This window comes from Dermacentor andersoni, chromosome 1, assembly GCF_023375885.2.
Source record: "Dermacentor andersoni chromosome 1, qqDerAnde1_hic_scaffold, whole genome shotgun sequence".
Taxonomy (NCBI): domain Eukaryota; kingdom Metazoa; phylum Arthropoda; class Arachnida; order Ixodida; family Ixodidae; genus Dermacentor; species Dermacentor andersoni.
The window spans coordinates 37,550,213-37,570,849 of NC_092814.1; the positions used below are offsets into that span (position 1 = coordinate 37,550,213).

Here is a 20,637-nt window from a genome sequence, read left to right on the forward strand (position 1 = left end):
CGGTAAATGAGTGGGAGTGGGAGGACAGAATGACAACATATAATGACATTACAAAACATTATAGGTTACAGAGGCGCATATTCCCGCGACCTCACGCAAAATTGACAAAAAAGCAGTCTGTCGCATGGCGGCAGTTACAAACTAGGACGTATCCGAATCCTGCGCTCTCGCACATCATATATCCGGATGTATATCCTACGGACAAATGCAAAACATGTGAATCCAGAGCCACTCTGGAGCATATATTATGGGAATGCCGAGGGCTAAATAACAATAAAGAAAACGCGGCCTCTAGCAACAGCCTTCGCACGCGCTGGGAAGCCGCGCTGCTCAGCCCCGCCCTCGAAGATCAACTATGGGCCGTCCAGCGGGCCGAGGATGCCGCCAGGACCCAAGCACTCCTGGCTGTCACCTAGGCGGGGCCTTTGGCCCTCCCCACCAACTCGCAGGGCGCACAATAAAGTTCTTTCCTCCTCCTCCCACGTGACCTCGAGAAGAATCAGATGCAAAAGAAATCACCGATTCCATAATATGTTTTCAGACTCCCGCGTGACCTTGAGAAGAAAGCACTGTAAGAGGTTGTCCCAGAAAGTGCTAGAGCCACAAACGATGACACATATTGCACACGGCCCCAACTTTCTTATAATTCAAACTCCGCTTACATTACGCACCTGCCACTCCCCACCTGGGATCCTGGTCACCGCCGCTACGGGTCAATCCAGTACCTCCAAATCCATCACGTCTTTCTGCACGCTTTCCCCTTCATTTGCGGAGTAATAATTCAAACCAACGTTACACTATCTGTCTCGCGAGAGGAGTAAAACATCTTTATTAATAATATTTGAATGGCGAGAGCAGAGCTTATCGGCGTTTGAAGGCTGAGATGCTGCGCTGGAGCGCTCTGAAGGAACAGGCTTCCTGTTCTCCCACGATACGATAACGATACCCCTGTAGCGGCCTCAGGAGACACCGTTGGAGGTGTACTGGTTAACGGTATTCTCTGCGGAATTTATTTATGTGGAATCACGATCATATAAAACCAACAGTTAATGAATCCAAGGAAAACATCGAGGAAATTAGCTGTGGTTGAAATTGAAATGTAGAAAATAATAAAGGCAAAATAGGTTCGGTCCCCACGGACGACAAGTTATCTTTTCGTCCACTTTCATTTCCATTTTCTCAATCAATCAATCAATCAATCAATCAATCAATCAATCAATCAATCAATCAATCAATCAATCAATCAATCAATCAATCAATCAATCAATCAATCAATCAATCAATCAATCAATCAATCAATCAATCAATCAATCAAAGCGAATAATTGTTTTCAGAGGATCAAAAACATAAGCTTTAATTAAGCGAAATGAACACCTTAAGTCTCTAGTGCAGGCAATCATCTCTGTTGAACTGCGCAATTAGTAAAGAACCTCCCCTATCATCTTTGTTGAACGACGAGAGAGAGAGCAAGGACACGAAAGGCAGGGAGATTAGTAAAGAACCTCCCCTATCATCTCTGTTCAACGGCGAGATTAGTAACCTCCGGTATCATCTGTTGAACGGCGAAATTAGTTAAACAACCTACCCTATCCTTGAACCTCCGCAACTGTGAATTAGCTAAGTTCACTAGACGAACTCGCTAGTTTATTTAAATTTTAAGCGTTCGAAAGCGTTTGTTCTGCTTCCAAACTGCCATCAACAAATAAGCTATAGCAGTCAGGAAGTAGCGCTTGTTATTTTTCAAGGTATAGTCCAGTTCGTTCTTAAAGAGTATCCGACGATACAGTAACCGCCAGGCGTACATGAAACAGTAACCAGCATCCAGGCGTACATGCGGAAACTTTGCTTCTACAGAGGTCGCGGTCGCCGCTGACCATAATTCCACGCGAGCTCATTGGGCAGGAATGCAACACTCGTATATGCAGCCAGCGCCGAAACTTGACATGCCAACAGCAGCGCGAAATTGAGCGCCGACTGCAGTATATTTGCGGGATTCTTTCACACTCGGGAAAACAGTTTTATGTAGCACGTACTGAGCAACAGAATGCTGTATTGGGAGTTTTTCACGTTGGTCTACCAATTTCTCATTGACACTTTTCACCTAATTATAATATTTAATGAAGTTGATCAATTATTCAAAACTAATTATCTAATCAGGCGGAACGAAAAAAAATAATCTGAGTATCATCAAGCGACGGCGAATAACATTACCTCGGTTATGTCCAGCCACGTGACATTTGCATATTTTTGAAATCTTGGAGCATGATAGGGCCTGCATACGCAGCTCAGAGTTCGGAGTGACAGCGAAAATGACGTAACGCTACTGGATGGCACAGTGTTAGTGAATTAAAGAAAAGGTCTGTTGAGCAGCTCCTTCACGTACCGCGGGAGATAAGAAAAGAGCGAACAAAAGCGTTCGCCCATCCATAAGGCACGCTTTATCGGCCACTCTTTATCAGCGTGATTGCGCGCAGACGGCGCAGCGTCGGAACCACCCATATCGGCGCTGGTACTTTCTCCCTACATGCTTCCACTGTTGGCGTGTAACGTAGTTCGATGCGTGTCTGCTGCGAGGGCGTCTGAAGTGCGCCTCGATTCAAAACATGCGAAGTATGCATGGGGGCATACCACTCTCTTTCATGCCTAGGCTTTGGGCGTCACTGCACTAAGCTAGGCTTTGGGCGTCACCGCAGCGCATACACGCTGATAACGCCAGCATGCCATTTTCTTCAAAGCTGTGTTTGTGCAGGTTCACAACGTGCGACTGATAGCGAGAGCTTAGCTTCCGCCACGAACGGCTGCTGCCCCGCACATCCCGAACGCCTGCAGTATTCAGCCCACTCCCCCACCCTTTCTGTAGGAATTTTGTATTTTGTCGCAAAAAAAAAATTAGCCAAGCCTTTGTATAGGCCTCAAATTCTCCAAACAAACCTCACATTCTAAAGAAACTAGTGATTGCGAGTTTACGAATGGAATTTGCCTAGTATTATATATGATAGATCGTGCAGTTACTGGTATACATTATTACCCTACATACATACACTTGAATTGCAGAAAACCTGGAAGAATATCAGGGCCACTGATATAGCTTGAAACCTTGCTGTAAATAATGGAGTGTATTTCTCGCTTCTAAAGTAGAAGTGGGGATTCTTAGATAGCAGGGGCGCGCATTTTGCAGTGCCGGAGCGATCTCGCAGGCCATGGTACAAGTTTCTTCTTTTTCAAATTTTGATGAAGTCATCCTTAACCTTCTCACTGACAGCTCTAGTATCTAAACCGGATCCTCCAGTTTCGATCGCATCCTATCGTTTTCTTTTGTGTGGACGTTTTCAGCGCCGTTAATCCTTAGAAGGTTAACATAAGCGCAAAGAATTTCTTCCTCCTCCTCCGAAAGCTCTTTGCTGCTGCTGTTGTCTTTAATTCTATGAACGCGGCAGGCCCCACGCTTTATGCTTAAACGGAAACTGCTGTATTTTTCATTTTCTGACATAGTCATCGTAATAGCAATGCTAAGAAACAGTATAGCCTGTAAAAACCTTTCACCACGAAATTTGCTCCCTCGTGACGAAACGACTGTGCTCCTCTACAAAACAACGCATAAGTGCGTGCTGTGTTACATATAACCCGAAAATTAATGCTTGCCTCGCAGCACCACTCGAGCCGTTTGTTGGGAACATCACAGTAGGCTGATAAAGAGCCAACAGGCTCCCTGGTACGTTCGTGCGCTGCTTTCAGGTGTAAGAATTCTGCAAATACTCTGCTTGACAAGCTACCGGTATACATTCTTCAAATCGAAAATTAAAATAAATAACGGGAACGTTATTTCCAGATCTTCAACCGCGATGCATTTCCCTGGTAGTCATGGCACAGATTCCGGGTAAATATGTAACACGTTCTTCCTGTTTGGTTTGAAGAAGTTGGATCTGCGACCCGTAGCGCGGTGACAATGGGTGGAGCCTCACCGTCGTCGTCCAGCTCTCGGTCGTCGCCGCCTCCTGCGGTGGTGGACGGCCCGCCGTCGGGCGGCAGCGGCGCGGCGGGCGGCGACTCCGCGCTCGCCATGCTCAGTCCGCGCCCGTTCTGCGCGCGCACGACGAACACGTACGCGGTCGCCGGCGGCAGATCTGCGAGCCGGCAGCAGGTGCTGAGCACCGCGGCGACGCGGCTCCAGGCGCGGGGCTGCGCCGACGCCGGAGACGCGTCCACCAGGTAGCGCTGGATGCGACAGCCGCCGTCGAACGGCGAGCACGACCAGGTCACCTGGATGGCGCCGCCCGGAAGGGCGACCGCTCGAGGGGCCTCGGCCGGTGGATCGGGGGGACCTGCGCGGGGGCACCGAGTCACGGTCGCGACAATGTTGCGCCCGTCGGATGACTGCAGCGCAGGCATGCGGACGCGAAGGAGCGAGATCGAGCACTCACAACATTTCAGCGAAGACGCGTGATATGCATGCTCGCGTCGTCATTCATTACCGGGCATATTTCCTCCGGTGCTTTTGAGACGCTTACGAATGAACCATCGCACCAATTCCGGTATTTTTCCTGGCCTTTTTTTTTTTTTCGAGGCAGAAAGCTGTACGAGCAGTGCTGATAAGTACTATTCAGCCTTACCTAGAAAACAATTGCGCTAGGTAGCTGTACATTGCAGGCTGTATTGGCAAAATTGTCTATATTTACTGGTACACAATTTGTCCAGTTTATCTTTCTTCAACTCTAAAGTGAACATGGCAGCACCTCCAGAAAACTTCACTCTGGAAGAGCATAGGAGCCCAGTCATGTTCTTGTTTTGCCAATGGAAACTTGCGAAGCAGATCCAAAATGAAATGTCATTCAACTTTGAGCGACAGTGGCCCTTCATGTGCTATCGTTAAACATTAGATTTACCATTTTAAAGCTGGCCATTTAGGTATCGAAAGTCAGAAACTCAGTGGAAGGCGTGTTTCTCTCTGTCTCTGGCTGAAAATGTGAAAGCCATCCATGACATGATTATGGACGACCGCAGAATTGCAGCATAAAGTATTGCTTCTTACAACGAAAATGACGCAACACACCAAGAAAGAGACAGGCGAAAAGGAAGAGTCACTCGCAATTAACTTTATTCCTTGAAAACTTGGCAATATATAGCCACGCCATACATGCGCAGCAAGGTTCCGAGCCTCACACACCATAAATTTGTCCTTATCAAACATGTGTTAGTCTAAAAGGAACGAAAAAAATATCAAATTCAACACTGCGCAATTAACACTACTGACGTATCGCTAATACAGATATCCGTTTTTCTTCTTGTAATATGCCTCCAAAATTTTTCGTGCCAGCACCTCGTTGCTTCTGCCAAAAATGGTGATCCTTTTAAATCTGCTTTTACATTTACAGGATTTGCAGTGCATAGATGCCGAGAGGTTATTCTTAACGGAAAGTTCGTGCTGTCTCGCTCTGTGGTTAACACATCGGCCCGTTCGGCCAATGTAAACCTTGCCGCAGCTGAGCGGAATTTCATGAGCCACACCCATCGCACATGTGACGTCGGGCCTTGCATGCCTCTTGCCACATATACAGGGTATTCCAGCTAACTTTAACTAGAGTTTAAAAATATGCAAATGCCATGTAGCTGGACAGAACAAAAATAATGTTTGCCGTCGCTTGAAGATACTCAAGCAATTTGTCTTTCATTCCGCTTAATTAGATACTTAGTCCTAATGAATTAATCAACTTTTCAAATATTACAATTATATGAAAAGTGTCAATGAGAACCTTGTACAACGACTTTAAAAACTCCCGACCCTTATAAACATGAACGTTAACATTCTTTAGAACTCCTACCAACTTTCTATTTACTTTATTGACAGTCTATTTACATTTACATTCTAGTAACATTTGTTCATACACAGTCAAAAGACTTCCTTCTTACTTTTCTATGAAGAATATTTTCAATACACCGTTAACAGACTTTCTTCTTACTTTTGTATAAAGAATATTTTCAATACACTGTTAACAGACTTTCTTCTTACTTTTGTATAAAGAATGTTTTAAATACACCGTTAAAAGACTTCCTTCTTACTTTTGTATAAAGAATATTTTCAATACACTGTTAACAGACTTTCTTCTTACATTTGTATAAAGAATGTTTTAAATACACCATTAAAAGATTTCCTTCTTACTTTTGTATAAAGAATATTTTCAATACACTGTTAACAGACTTTCTTCTTACTTTTGTATAAAGAAGGTTTTAAATACGCCGTTAATAGACTTCCTTCTTACTTTTGTATAAGAATATTTTTATACACCGTAAAAAACTTCCTTCTTACTTTTGCACATAGAATATTTTAAGGTCCCCATCAACATGTATTTTTCTAGCTTTTGTCTCTAAACCACTTTAGTACTGCGTCACAAGGCTCGGTACTTTTGTGTAAAGAACGTTTTACTATACGTCATCGAACTATATTTTTTTGTTTGAAGGACGTGTATCCTCAGTACGTCCACAGCTCGTACTGTTTGCCGAAAAAATATTTAGAATGGGAAGTAACTTGAGAGTTTTTGATAAATTTTTTTAACACACATTAATGCCTATATATCACATACTCAGGAGTCAAGCTCTTTGTTTTAAATCATAGTCCCAATCCAAGTCGGTAGCCAATTGTTGACGGAGTGCTACTAAAATATTTAAAGAAATCTAATCTTTTCAAAAGTTCTACTGGACTACGTGAGCGTGCGGTGATGTCAGCACACTCCGAGAAAATTTGCTTGCGCTACACCACCTGACCGGTGTGATAGCGGACTCCTGTGCAGGCCGCGCACCAGTTGCAGAGCTTTATCCCGGCCTTGGGGCTGGGTAATTAAAGGCCGATTTACGCTTGAGCCGTGACGCGTGCGGTCGTGCAGAAAACTGTGCATTTCGGCCACTGGTTCACAAATTTTGGCATACACTGGGCTCACACATGCAGTGTAAACCGAAATGTGTGTACCAGTCTACGAAATGTGCAAATTTTCACCCGACCACATGCGTGCGGGCAGGCGGGTGGCGTGGCGTGGGGCTCGACCGTAAATTTGCCCTTACCACACACTGCTATTGCAATGCCACCAATTAGCTTTGCAACGAGATAATCAGGTCAGTGCATTCTGCGATATAAATAGTACGCCCTAAGCTGGAACGTGTCAGCATAGTAGCGTCAAGATATTTGTTAAAAAGAATAAAAAGAGCCGAAACTCAGGGTAACACGGCGCTGGAACGTTGCCGCTCAAATGTCCAAAAAGCTTCAAAATACAGCTGCTGCTGAGTTAGAGCGAGTATTGACCTGAGAAGCGCACAGGTCGAATAGAAAGAAAAGCTGAACTCTGTGCAAGTAACACCTTTCTGTAAAAAAATAATTAAATTACCCTTACTGTATAAAAAATGTAGCTTTCTACGCGTTCCTATTCGCACGCTTTCGTCCCGGCCTCCTACCGACGGCTTCTGCACATTAAAGGAAATAGGACATTGCATCAAAGTGAAGGCAAAGTAACTATGTCAAGTGATGTGCTTTATGGCGATGGTAGCTTGCTGTGTGTGAAAACAGATAGGAAAGAAATAATTATGCACTCTTAAAATTCAGTGATCTTGCTTCACAACACGGCGACAAAATTTTGAGCTACGACAAGGGGTCATCATGACATCCGTAATAATGGCATTCCGTATACCAAGAGCCAGGATATCAAAGGCCATGCTTTTGCTGTGCTTCGGGTGTCTGAAAACTGCTAACCTCATAGCCGCCACGCTTTGGACATGTATTTGACTATAAAAATATTACTACAATGTGCTTCACCGCTGGGCGCCAGGGATCAAAGTTTTGTCTTTGAAAGCAACAAGTGCTAAAGGATGCTCTTGCGCAAAATAGAATAACCACATAATTTACCCAATATGATATTTTTCTATGTTTATTACATTTCGAGAAAAAAGTCGGTTTTCAGAACAATAATTGTCTAGAAAGATAAAACTATACAGCCCCTAAATGCCCAACAAATTTGAGCCGGCTGTCCTGTCAATTTTTTTTTGTCAACGTCGGCCATGAGGTACATTCCTCCCTCTAAATGCAGTTCCCAGAAAGGGGTGCGTACAAAAAGGCCGGCCACAGCTTTCCCCGAGAGGCGACGAATGTCTATTTGTAGGTGTGAGTCAACCATCGCAAGGTAGTGGGGAAAGGGGGGGGGTCATGTTTCGGCTTAAAGAGGGGCTTTAGTTCCGCGGCGGTCAAGGCGAAGCAGGTGGATGGAAAGAATGTCACATGCCTCTCCGACGCATGCGTAGAAATTTGACAGTTGGCTGAGTCGAGGCAATGAGGGAGACCATCGCAATCGCCATCACTGATGGCGATTGCGATGGTCTGGTCTGTTAATCAAGAAAAAGAAATGGGCATCGCAAAGGAACTGATGGCCCATCAGTTCCTTTGCGATGCCCATTTCTTTTTCTTGATTTCAACTAAGATGTCATTTACCCGCGTTTGTTCCCTCACCCAATCTGCTCTTTTCTTATCCCTTAACGTTACACCTATCATTCTTCTTTCCATAGCTCGTTGCGTCGTCCTCAATTTCAGCAGAACCCTTTTCGTAAGCCTCCAGGTTTCTGCCCCGTAGGTGAGTACTGGTAAGACACAGCTGTTATACACTTTCCTCTTGAGGGATAGTGGCAACCTGCTGTTCATGATTTGAGAATGCCTGCCAAACGCACCCCAGCCCATTCTTATTCTTCTGGTTATTTCAGTCTCATGATCCGGATCCGTGGTCACTACCTGCCCTAAGTAGATGTATTCCCTTACCACTTCCAGTGCCTCGCTACCTATCGTAAACTGCTGTTCTCTTCCGAGACTGTTAAACATTACTTTAGTTTTCTGTAGATTAAAGGAACTGATGGCCCATCAGTTCCTTTGCGAAGCCGGCACGGTACGGTCGAGCGGTGTAGGTGTTTCGTGGCGTATTGTAGCAGCAATCTAGCTGTTTTTGCTGCTATTTATTCTTATGATGTGTTGTGGCTAATTCATCGATGCAAGCCAACCAGCAAGGTGTTTGCGAAGCCCACGGTGCTTTCTTCGTTCCGTGATGTGAGCGTTTCTGGAACTTCTCTGCCAGCTGCGATGCAGTATCGTGTGAAGTGATTTAATACTGGCACTGTCCGTGTTTTAAACTGCACAAATAGCGAACAGCTGTTCCTCAAGACTGCTATGCACCGAACTTTTCTCTATCTCCGAACTATAATAAAAGGTATGTTCTTTTCCATCATTTTTCATAAACATTTTATTTTGATGTTATTTTATTTCCGTTTCTTACTATTATGGCAGCATGGCAGTTATGGCAGTATTTTGGCAGGTTATTATAGCGCGAACTGTAACGACGTGAAATGTTTTAAGAACGATTGTCTTACATTTGTCAGCTGCCCCGCGTGTTGCGGTTCGCTTGAAGTTGCTATAAACAAGAAGCGTACAAATACTTCGTTTTCACAGCGTTCGCAATGACTTAATGTGTGTTAAATATTGTCTGATCATGAAATCATTCTTTGCTCTTTCCTACTCTGGCTGCACAGGATGAGAGATAGTAAAATATTGAGCGTATAGTTTCACGGTTCACAATTACATATGTTTCAGCGAACCGGTTGACAATGACGTAGGTTGCACTGGTTAGACAAGTGCGAATGTGAAAGAAACTCATTCGCACTTGTTTAACCATTGCAACCAATGCCATTGTGAACCGGTATTTCTTGACACTGATATTTTGTTTTCGAGTAAAAATAAACGATCACGTCAAATTACAGAAGCGTTCCATATAATAAGGCGTGCTTAAAAAAGCGTCAGTCAGCCATTGGTTGCTATCACTGACAAAGCATTTGTATTCTTGAATACTGCTTGAAGCTCTGTAATCTGTTTATATAAAAATGGATAACACGTTTTGCACATGCTCGGTGCAGCTAGCTGGCGCTGTTACGTTCAGTCCTTCCAAAAATAACCAGCTGTGAGTAAGCGCTCGCGTGTCCACCGTCTCTGCGTCCGTGTCTATTGTGCGCGCTACAAATTTCACCATGAATAAACCATGTAATTGACTTTATGAGTGAGTAACTCATTTATGCAGATAATTGGTAGAAAAAACATTTTGGACACTTTCCTAATTTTAGTAACACGTAGTAAATACAACGCTGCAAAGGCTATGCATTGCAAAATGTTCCCAACCCTTGCCATCTCCTCTGCAAGTATACATATTATAAACAGGGATGACGGTTACAATTTTAGGATTCATGTGAACCTTGTTAAAGAGCTGTTCTGTGTATGTGATATGCTAACCTGAACATGATGTTAACACTGACCATCTTGTTTCTGTGCAGGGTTGGTCCATTCTGCAAACATTCTGAGACATCAGCTCTGAATGTAAAAAATACATTATAATCGATGCTTGCTAGAGATTATGCGACAGCTGCCATGCCGTAATCAACTAAGTCATTATTCATTTATTATTTTTATTAATTTCTCTACTACTTCTCTCACAATTCTGCGTAAATATTTTTTGTGTGAATAAACTTCTTTCAGTGCAAACTTGCATTTGTTTTCCATGTACATGCACCTTCTAGGTTTCATACTGCCTTTTACCAACATGTTCACGCATACTGACAAATGTTTACATTATGCTACTAGGTCGTATGTGGGACAAATGTTACTAGGGGGATAGTAAGACGTCAGTAGCAAGTACATAAGCACATGGAAGTAAAATATTGCCAGAGTGTTACTAAAGAGCCAAAAGACTTGTGTTGGTTGGCGGTTAGTAGAATGTTTACAGACCATCTATGAACATGCTTCAATTGAAGTACGGTAGCCAATTCTTGATAGGATGTTACTAGGGTGTATGAAGACAAATGTTAATAGGTGATTGGTAGGAAGTTGGCAGAACGTTTACAAACATTGTTCAGTTGGACGAATGTTAATACGGCGTATAAAGAAAGCTTGTTAATAGGGGATCGGTAGGAAGTCAACAGAAAATATATGAACATTTCTCTTTTGAAAGAATGTTACTAGGGTGTATACAGACAAATGTTCATATGAAATTGGTAGGAAGTTTAAAGACATTCTATGAACATGTTTCTATTGGAAGTTGGTGGCCAATTGTTTCTAGGATGTTACTAGAGCGTTGTTAGGATGTATAAAGACAGTTGGTAGAATTTCAATTGACTGTTGGTAGGTTCTAGTAACAAAAGTCTAAAGAGTGTCTAAAAAATGTTGCTAGAAATTTTTATAAGGGGATACAGCTTTATGTTGCTGAATACGTGCTAGAGTTTTTCCGAGCGTGAAAGCAGCCCGCAATACACGCAAAGTGCTTCGAGCGGCCAGGTATGATTCTCTATTTTCTTTCTCGTTCAGAACGTAAATTTGACTAAGATGTAGAGTTTAAGTTCATCAAAGTTATGACCTGGTAGGTTGAAATGCTCGGCGACGGCTTTGGGAAGCTCTTTAGCTATGTCCGCGCGATGTCCGCTTAATCTGACGTCCATTGATTGTGCCGTTTCACCGATACATTGTTTCTCACAGAAGGAACATTCAAGTATATAAATCACATCCGAAATAGTACAAGTAAAGCTAGTTTCACTTCGTGTGTATAACTATATGCAGTGCTTTTAATGTTAATGTCACTTTGAAGGTGTGTGCAGATTTTGCACCTGCGGCGACAACATGCATTTATTACCCGGGAATGATGTTGGCTGACTTCTGCGTGCACTAACATGTCATTAATGTTTCTGTTCCGGCGATAGGTAACCCTCGATACATCCGGGAACGCTTTTCTCAGACGCTCGTTACTTGATAATATAGGGTGGTATTTTCTTAGGATGTTTATGTTTGGGAGAGCATTAGAATATTGTGTTATAAATTGTTATAAAGGCAGGCGGTCTGCCAGATTCTGATGCAGGCTGTTTCTTAACTAATTGCGACTGCCTCTCCAATCTTGACGCGCCATCATAAGCTATGTCGAGAGCAACTTGTGGATAGTTTCTTTCTGCTAGCGTTGTTTTAATGTCATTTAGGTGATAAATATAATCGTTGTCTTCACTGCAGATTCTTCTTATTCGTTTCGCTTGTCCGACAAAAATTCCTTGCTTGCAGTGTCGCGGGTGATGACTGTTGTAGTGGAAATATTGCTGGCTATCCGTGGGCTTTCGGTAAAGTGTCGTTCTCAGTTTTCAGTTTTCTATGTAGACCGTCGTGTCGAGGAAGTTGATTTGACTAGGTGCCTAAGTGAGCAGTAAATGTAATACTCGGGTGAAAGCGATTTAAATGGCTAATTAAGTCGGTTAACGCGCTTGTGCCGTGTTCCCATATTATAAATATGTCGTCAATGTAACGCAGATAGGTGGAGTTTTAAAGGGTATGATTTCACCAGGTCTGCTTCAAGCTGTCCCATAAAAATGTTCGCATATGTTGGAGCGAATGGTGTTCCCATGCTAGCGCCGAAAGTTTGCAGGTAGAGAATATAATTCAATTCGCAATAGTTGAGCGTGAGAACTAACCTAAGGAGCGATGAGTAAACTTCAGGAGCGTGCGCTTGGGGACTGACTGCGAGGGATTTTGATGCGGCGTCAATTCCTTCACTCATGGGTATCTTAGTGTAAAGGGCAGAAACATCCAAAGTGACTATAGAATAGCGCGGTCGGAAAGGATTTGGTTGGCGTTGATGCCGTCGATAATTCCAAGGAAGTGGGGCGTGCCATGAACAAAAGACAGGAGGGTGCTGGGGATGTTTGACAGGTGATGATTTAAGAATTTAGATAGTGACTTGGTAGGTATGTTGTTATTAGACACTGTAGGCCGACCTGGAATTTCTGCTGTAAATATTTCTTCCACAGGAACCTTGTGCATTTTAGGAAAAAGATAAAAACGGCCTGCTTCTTTGTTTTTTGGGCACCATGAAGCGATATTCAGATTGCGTGATTCGTTCCCTGAACAGGAGTTCCGCAGTCACAGGGAACTAGGCCTTCAAACAAAGCAGTCACAGTTCAATGCGCTCTCATTGTTTAAAGAGCTTGAAAATCGCACCAAATGCGACATGTGTATAATGACATTTCCAGGGTATATTAAACCGAGCGCCGCGGGAGCGCAGAAAAGTCAGCCCCGCTATCATACGAGTCCGAAACGCCCCGTGGCGCCAAGCGGAACGAGGTTTGAAACAACGCCTCGGCCAGTCGCGGCACCTGCTGATACGGCACGCTTTGGCTGGCGAGCATGTGCCGCTGCGTGTCGGGTCAGGATTTGCCGCGGCGTGCTATCATTCAAGCTTCGCCCCACACTTATTTGCGGGCCGTTGCCGTTTGATGCGCAGCGGGATTCGCTCAGTCGCGATATTATTGCCTGGATTTGGCCTCCCTTTTCTAATATGAATATTTCACATTACGTGCGATTTTTTTTTACAGCGAAAGCTGTATATGACTAACCTTCCGTACTTTTTTCGGCGTCCGGCAACTGAAACGGCCTTAGCGATTTCTAACAAACCCATACGGGTGCAGTGCGGCGGCGCAGATGTCAAAATGCGGAACAGATTAGAGAGCCCGCCGTGAACAATAGCGTGACGTCAAGGTTATCGCAGTATATAAGCAGTAGAGGTATCGGCGCTAAAAACAGCTGCGTTATCGATGGGGCGGACACGTATAGTTCCTACATCCAAAGAACAACACGCGTACGAGGAGCACCACAGGGAACAGCAAAGAAAATGTGAATGGCACCGGCGCGTAACGTACACCGACGAAGAAAGTTCCCGCGATGCTGCGCGAAAATGACAATCGCGAGCCCGGGCACCTTCAAACGAGCAACGACGCCAGCCTCGCAACGCAGAAAATGACAACCATTCCACTCTGTGAAGACGGAATGGCAGCGAAAGCACTTTGCTTTTCGTTTGAGAGCTTTGACTGCCGTCGGCTTTCGCTGCCATTCCATCTTCACAGAGGGGAATGGTAGTCATTTTTTTATTTTTAAGAAATTGGTGTGTTGCCTAACAGAAGAAAAAAAAGCTTGTATGCGTTGCATAGACTGCACCCGGATGGGCACTACTTTTCCAACAAGTCTTGTCTCCAGCTCATACAGCGAAGGACATGGCAAGCAGTTTGAATTAGACTAATGTTTCTTGAAGGGTGCTGACAAAGAATATAGAAAAAATTTGGGGCTGCTTGAACGTAAACATTTCGAAGTTGGCCTTGGAATTCGCCGTGGTTGCTTAGTGGCTATGATGTTCGTCTGCTAAGCACGAGGTCGCGGGATCGAATCCTGGCCATGGCGGCCGCATTTCGATGGGGACCAAATGCGAAAACACCCGTGTACTTAGATTTAGGTGCACGTTGAAGAAGCCCAGGTGGTCGAAATTTCGGGAGTCCCCCACTACGACGTGACGCATGATCAGATCGTGGTTTTGGCACGTAAAACCCCAGAATTAATTCTTTTTTTAGAGTGGAAGCGCCGTCACAGTAACACCGCCTTCATCGATGCTTCTTACGGGTCTCTGCTTCAAAGAATGGACGCCATCACTGCAGTGGCATAACGCGTTATTAGGCCACCCGATGCAGAAGACAGAAAGCGCGAGCAAACGCCCGTATGATGCTACTGCATGTTTTATTTTTCGGCTCGTGTTTTATGTCGCTTGCCGCATACCAGTGTACATGTATGTTCGTCTTCTACTTCAGCTCACGCCGCAGGCACGTGTTGACACTCGCTTGCCACTATCCCTCTGGGTAAATGTTCTTGCTTGACAAATGGTAAATGTTTACGGCGCAAACTATTCACACGAAGACTGTCTCCACCCTACGGCTCACACTATTAGTAGCAAACGAGCCACAGCTGACATCTAGGTACCTATAGGCTTGTGTTAGAATTTGCGCGTGCATATAATAAACATGGCACCATGTTTATATTAAAGAAAAGAATGGATGGCTAATGTCCCAGAGAACGGCACTTAAAAGAGAAATGAAATGGGTCTACAAAAACGCTATAACAGGAAGTCAAACTTTAAACTAGACTTTGTTGCGCTCTTCTTTCATTACGAAAGGATTCATGGTGCTCATAGGTGATGGAAACGTTAGCTTGCGCGGTCTCCTTTATGGCGCGTGTTCAGTGGAACGACTAGAGGACGTCAAGTTGCAGACCGGTCGGTCAACGTCTATGTTCGTTTACTTCGGTATGCCGGGACCAGCATCCGAGAACAAAACACTCCAGCACTGCGCTAATCCACCATCGAACGAGCTTAAGAAGTTAAATCTATCACATGCGCGACGAGAAGTCACCTTTGAGCTCAACGAAACACGGCACGAAAACGGATGGGTGCCAGCCGAACACTCAAACCACGACTGAAAGGCAACAGCGTACGCGACAACTTGCTGGCGTGACAGCCGCTGGCGGTATGAAATGGAAGCAATCGATTGAGGTTTGCAACACTTATGAAACAACCGAGCAATGCAAAGCGCCTTCTTTGCAATCAGATTGGCATGCAGCTTCGTTCTTGTCGTATGCTACGCGGCCACGTAAGAGCCGCTCCTCAAGCTGGATGTTTGTTATACAATTGTGACGGCACGTGGCGCGCTGTATTTGTGTGAGCAGCCTGAAGGAGAGGAGGAGGGAAGGAGCACTAGCGAAAGCCTGTTGGAGAGAGGGGGAGCAGCAGAGGCAGAGAGCACAGCGGCAGGCTGCGCGCGCTGAGGGTAAAACGTACTGGGGAGTGCCATGGAGTGTCGGTTCTCCTGTATCTCTTGCCCCGTGGTTGCGTGCAATTTCTTTCCACTTTACGAGCTATCCGACACAGCCATATTCGGAAGAATATACATAAAAGAAAAAAACACTGCAACTTTTTCCTGATTTTGAACGCATCACCAGAAACCGCAATATCAAACGTTGTTATCATTGTCCGCTTGCGATATGAAGTTCAGCACTTCGTATAGACAGAAGCACGGCGGGAGTGCCAATGACGATTATATTTATTGACATACGCTTCGAAATGGAACGGCGACAAAGAGTCCCCCAGCCTTCTGGATCAAACCAGGTTTTACTACATCTATGACTGTCTAGCTTTTTGCCTATCTCTCCTTCATCCTTTCGTTCTTCTTTGAAAGTTACGTATGACTGTAAAGAGTTTAGCTCTCTTGCTTATCTAGACTATTGACCAGGTAATACTGCCATCCACTTTGTATCCCAGCGCTTCTGCAAGGCGGTTTCTTCGTTCAGCGCCAGTGACAACCACGTACATAACCATTTAAGTAAGCTGTTCGGTTCGCGCGGCTCACGCTGCTTCACGTTACCTTGAAAACTTCGTACACCCTGCTACAGCATAATTTTGAATGCTTGAGCATTGCCAACAGATATTACATCTCTATACAGCCTCGTACGTTATTTTATGACAGCAGTGCCGCAAAAACAAAGTACTCTTCCAAAAATATAAGTGCCCAATCTGCATAGGATGTTATGACAGCGCGCGCTTTTCACATCTAGTTTTCCCGTGATCTAACAGACCGCCTCCTAAAATACTTCTTTCTTTCATTATAATATTCAGATAAATGGTCGTCTACATCGTGCCCGCGCCTGTAGAGCGGTAATGCGAGTGAAAGACTGTCGCCACTCCGATGTAGCCACGTAACCAAAAAGCCCTGTGTTTATTAGACAGCCGTTTTTTTATCTCTTTTTATCAGTAATGTCATAGGGCCCATGAACACATGAACACAGTCTACACAGGAAGGAACGCGATCGAAAAGAATACAGAGATGTCGGATTTATAAAAGAAAATACACTCCTGTTCATGTAGTGGAAAAGTGAACAACAAAACAGTCTTTCAGAACACAGTAGCATATCTGCAAATGCAGTGCAAATTAGAGAACATCAAAGGAGCAAATATACGATTAGAAGCACATAAGTACACATATTTACTCATGCCCATATACAAAAATATTGACACGTGTACTTATTTATCGTTTTCTCGGGGCTGCATTTCACCCACTAACAACTTGAAGTTATCACTCAGCGCAAGACGCGCCCTCATGATTGGAACTTACTGGAATCCTATCGATGGTTCTATCCGTTGTCACCGAACCTCGTGCAACCTTATGGAATACACGACAATTGTGCAGTACTTTCTGGAAGACATGCGGGCACCAGCGATTACTCTGGAACCTTCGACGACTGAAGCGGAAGACACCTATGCGGAAACCTGACCGGCGCGCCGCACCGGTCACCGCTTGCGAACCGCCGGCGGGGACACATGGGAGCGACGGCAGCAGCGGCGCCGGTTCGGTGAAGCTCCGCCCATTTCCAATGTTACTAGATTTCAACGTCATCGTGACGTTGCGCTCTCCCTGCTCTCATTGGCTGCTGTCGCTCGCCGGCGCGAAGCTTCGCATGCGGCATGCCGGTCATGTCTACTCCGCTAGACGCTTGCGGCGGCCACCGGTTTGCCGTTGCGGACTTCGCAGCGCTCTCCGCTCACGTGTCCCCGCCTTCATGCATGAGAGCCGATGCGCTCGACTCGCGGATCAGATTTCGACGATCGCCGGCTGTGTTCGCAGATATCGTTGTGCTTTGAGTGTAGCCCGTTTTTTTCTGGCCGCAGGTTCCCCCCCGATAAAACTGTTTCGTCATTGACAGTTTTGCTACTGTGTTCTTTGCCGTCCCATCCGCATTTCTATGGAGGCGAAATGCGAAAACACCCGTGTACTTAGATTTAGGTGCACGTTAAAGATCCCCAGGTGGTCGAAATTTCCGGAGTCCTCCACTACGGCATGCCTCATAATGATAAAGTGGTTTTGGCACGTAAAACCCCATAATTATTTTTTTTGCCGTCACTACGGCGTGACCATATGCTTACGTCTTGCGTGAATGCAGGGCTGTTAACGAGTTGTTTACAACGCGAATGATTTTCTTAAGTGGCTTAATTCTTTGATAATTCAGAAAGAAAATAAGTATGCATTCGCAAATAAAAACCAAACTGCGTAAACCATTCACAATGATTGTCAATGTAAGTGAATAACCCGAACCAACGAGTGAGTGAGCGACTGAGTTTCTCGTCCCTTGATTCCATTTGTGTAGTTATGCTAACAAACAAGTCGTGAAAAGGAAAAAGTATAACGAGCTTAGGGCGACACTTTTTTTCTTCATATCGCTTCTATTTCAACGAAACACCCTTCCTTAACGATGTTAACCAAATAAGGGTGTTTGTTACAAGGGTGCTCGTCTGGCGACAGACTTATTTACACCCTTACGGGTGTTTAAATGTTTCCTGTGTACCTCTACCTTCGCTTATACCGGAAAGATTCGAAAAACGTTCTGCGGCAGCAGCTTTGAGAGGCAATATCCTGCAATGGTAAGTCAATTCTATGATTACTCAAAAGATGTTTCAAGGCCGCTTTAATGCCTGAGTACCCTACCATGGTGATATCGCAGCAACCGCGCCACGATGTCTAGGATAGCTACCATTGTGCGTTGCCGCTTTAGGAATCCTGACATGAATTGAGGCAGCACTCTTATCATGGCATCATTGTAGTCTTGGTGTCAATCATTGTTACTTCAGAAATTCAGATGAGCAGTCTAACTGGACAGAAAGATTATACACATAAGGGTGTTTTTCCATGTTTTGATACCTACGGGTACTACTCTAGCACTCTTCCACGAGTTGCGCACAACTTCGCTTACCCACGAGTCAACGAAAATCGCAGAAGCGCCTTGGTGTGGTTTGGTTCAAGGTTACGCAGCATATTGCACGTCATAGAGTGCTACTGCAGCTGTCCTTTGGTGACATGCCGCAAGTGCGCATTTTAACTCACTAAACGAGAATACGCTATCCACTTGCGTTTTTTTTTTCTGGTTGGATTTGCTGTAGATAAAACCAGGCACTAAATCCATAAGCTGTCCTTGCAATCATGTCTTTGTTCTGAGCATCGTGAAACAGAGCGATACACAAGAAGCCCATCCGTATAGCTGATTATGCGCAAGTTGGGCCCAAATAGAGAAATAACGTGTACGAACAAACAGTGGCCGGGACCATGAGCTCGCCCACGCAGGAAAATTTCCTGCTGAGCATTGCATCTCTCGGCTGGCAGCCTAGGCCTGTCGGTCCCGACGTGGGAGCGGCCCGCGACGTGCTAATACGCGTTCTGCAGGACTGTAAAATAAAAGTTACTCAATCAATCAATCAATTGCATCTCTCGAACGTTGCTTTCGTCGATCAACACTAAGTACGGACAGGTAAATGCCAGACGCTGCTCTCAATAAAGAAGTCATTAGGGCTTTCGGCGTCGGTGATTGTGCACGCGCTTACCGTGTCACCAAATCAGCGACGGTAAGCAAAGAGAGAGAAAAAGAAATAATGCATGGGATCGTCGGAAAGCGACGGCAAAACAACCGAGACCCAAGGGCCAAATACCAAAATAAAATATTGCATGTGTCGCAGAAATCCCGCGGACCAGGAAGAATAGACTTAATCACAAAATTTATAATTAAGCAAGCAAAAGCCACGATCATTCGATGCGTCTCGCGCGTCAGCACCACATAGTGGTTCATCGCTTTGCTTGCGTCTGCAGTATACCGTGCTGCAGGAGTTTTGCTTAACTGTGGATGAGAATGGCATGTTTTGGTTTTTTTTTTCTTGTTTTTTTTTCTGTAAGACAGCAAACATACGGCCAGGGAAATGAGTGGTATCACGTGGCGGCCTCTGGCTGTCGTTTCAGCGCGTTCCTGTCCAGCCAATGTAAACACATACTGTATCGACAAACTCCTGTGAACCGGACGAAAGCGGAAGCGACAGGCACTGCTGACTTTGATGCCTGTTTATTCCCAAGAAGCTGTCGAGATTAATTATGTCCCATTGGACAAAGTGTCTTCTAGCGCAGTATTCGCAGGACCACTTTGCGAGCACAGTTTGCTTTCAACATACCAGCGAATAATTATGCGCTAGAGGCGCACACTGAGCCATTTATTACTTACTGAAGACTACATTATCGGTTAACATCCTTATATTCATTGACATGTGCTAAAAGGAGATGTTAGTAAGCTAACCTGGTACCGGATGCTGTTTGTCTCGCAAACAAAAGAATTGTTACATGGCCGTAAATACACTTATTACACTTTCTTACAGTGATAATGGGCCCGAAAAGGAACATGTTGACAGTACGGATATATACGTATTATCGAGACTTGCGTACCCAGCATTTTTGCACAATATACAGAACTGTGCCAATGCAAACGAAGGAACGTACACGCTAGCAGGTGAATGCCGGCAATGGCCGCTCTCTTTTTCCCCTTTTTTTCGGTAGAGTATGCGAGGAGAGTATGTACGCATTGAGTATGTGCTATAGTATACGTACAACGACAGAAAGTGCATTTTCGAAGAGCGATTCACCGGGCCACAGTCTTTCATGAGTTTTTAATACAATCAGCACGCGCCTCTGCGTTCAGTTTGTTGGCGACGGGAGAAATTACTCAGACTGGAGGGCATACACCGAGCCTCTTCGTACGCCCCTGAGATGCTAGCTATAAAGCGATACAGTGCGATATGGTTTTTGGTGTCACTGCGTGTTGCACTGCGCGAGTAATTCGTGTCACTGCTTCCAACTCGTGGATAAACTGCGACTTGTAGGTTAGTTTTTATTATGTCGCAATTGTGCTGTTGCCCAGTG

The 20,637-nt window shown here is 44.8% G+C and overlaps 1 protein-coding gene across 6 annotated transcripts in view; it reads right to left on the bottom strand.

Annotated features, from left to right (window-relative positions):
- The window catches only part of LOC126545261 (myosin light chain kinase, smooth muscle-like), a 263,214-nt gene that overhangs the window by 30,950 nt on the left and 211,627 nt on the right, over window positions 1–20,637 (bottom strand). For 5 of the 6 annotated variants that reach the window (XM_050193041.3, XM_055061326.2, XM_050193040.3 and 2 more), the window contains one exon: window positions 3,963–4,322. The exons of the other annotated variant lie outside the window; for it this stretch is intronic. In XM_050193041.3, coding sequence (XP_050048998.2) covers window positions 3,963–4,322 — 360 coding nt within the window. The remainder of the gene's footprint in view (window positions 1–3,962; window positions 4,323–20,637) is intronic. 6 annotated transcript variants of the gene reach the window in all.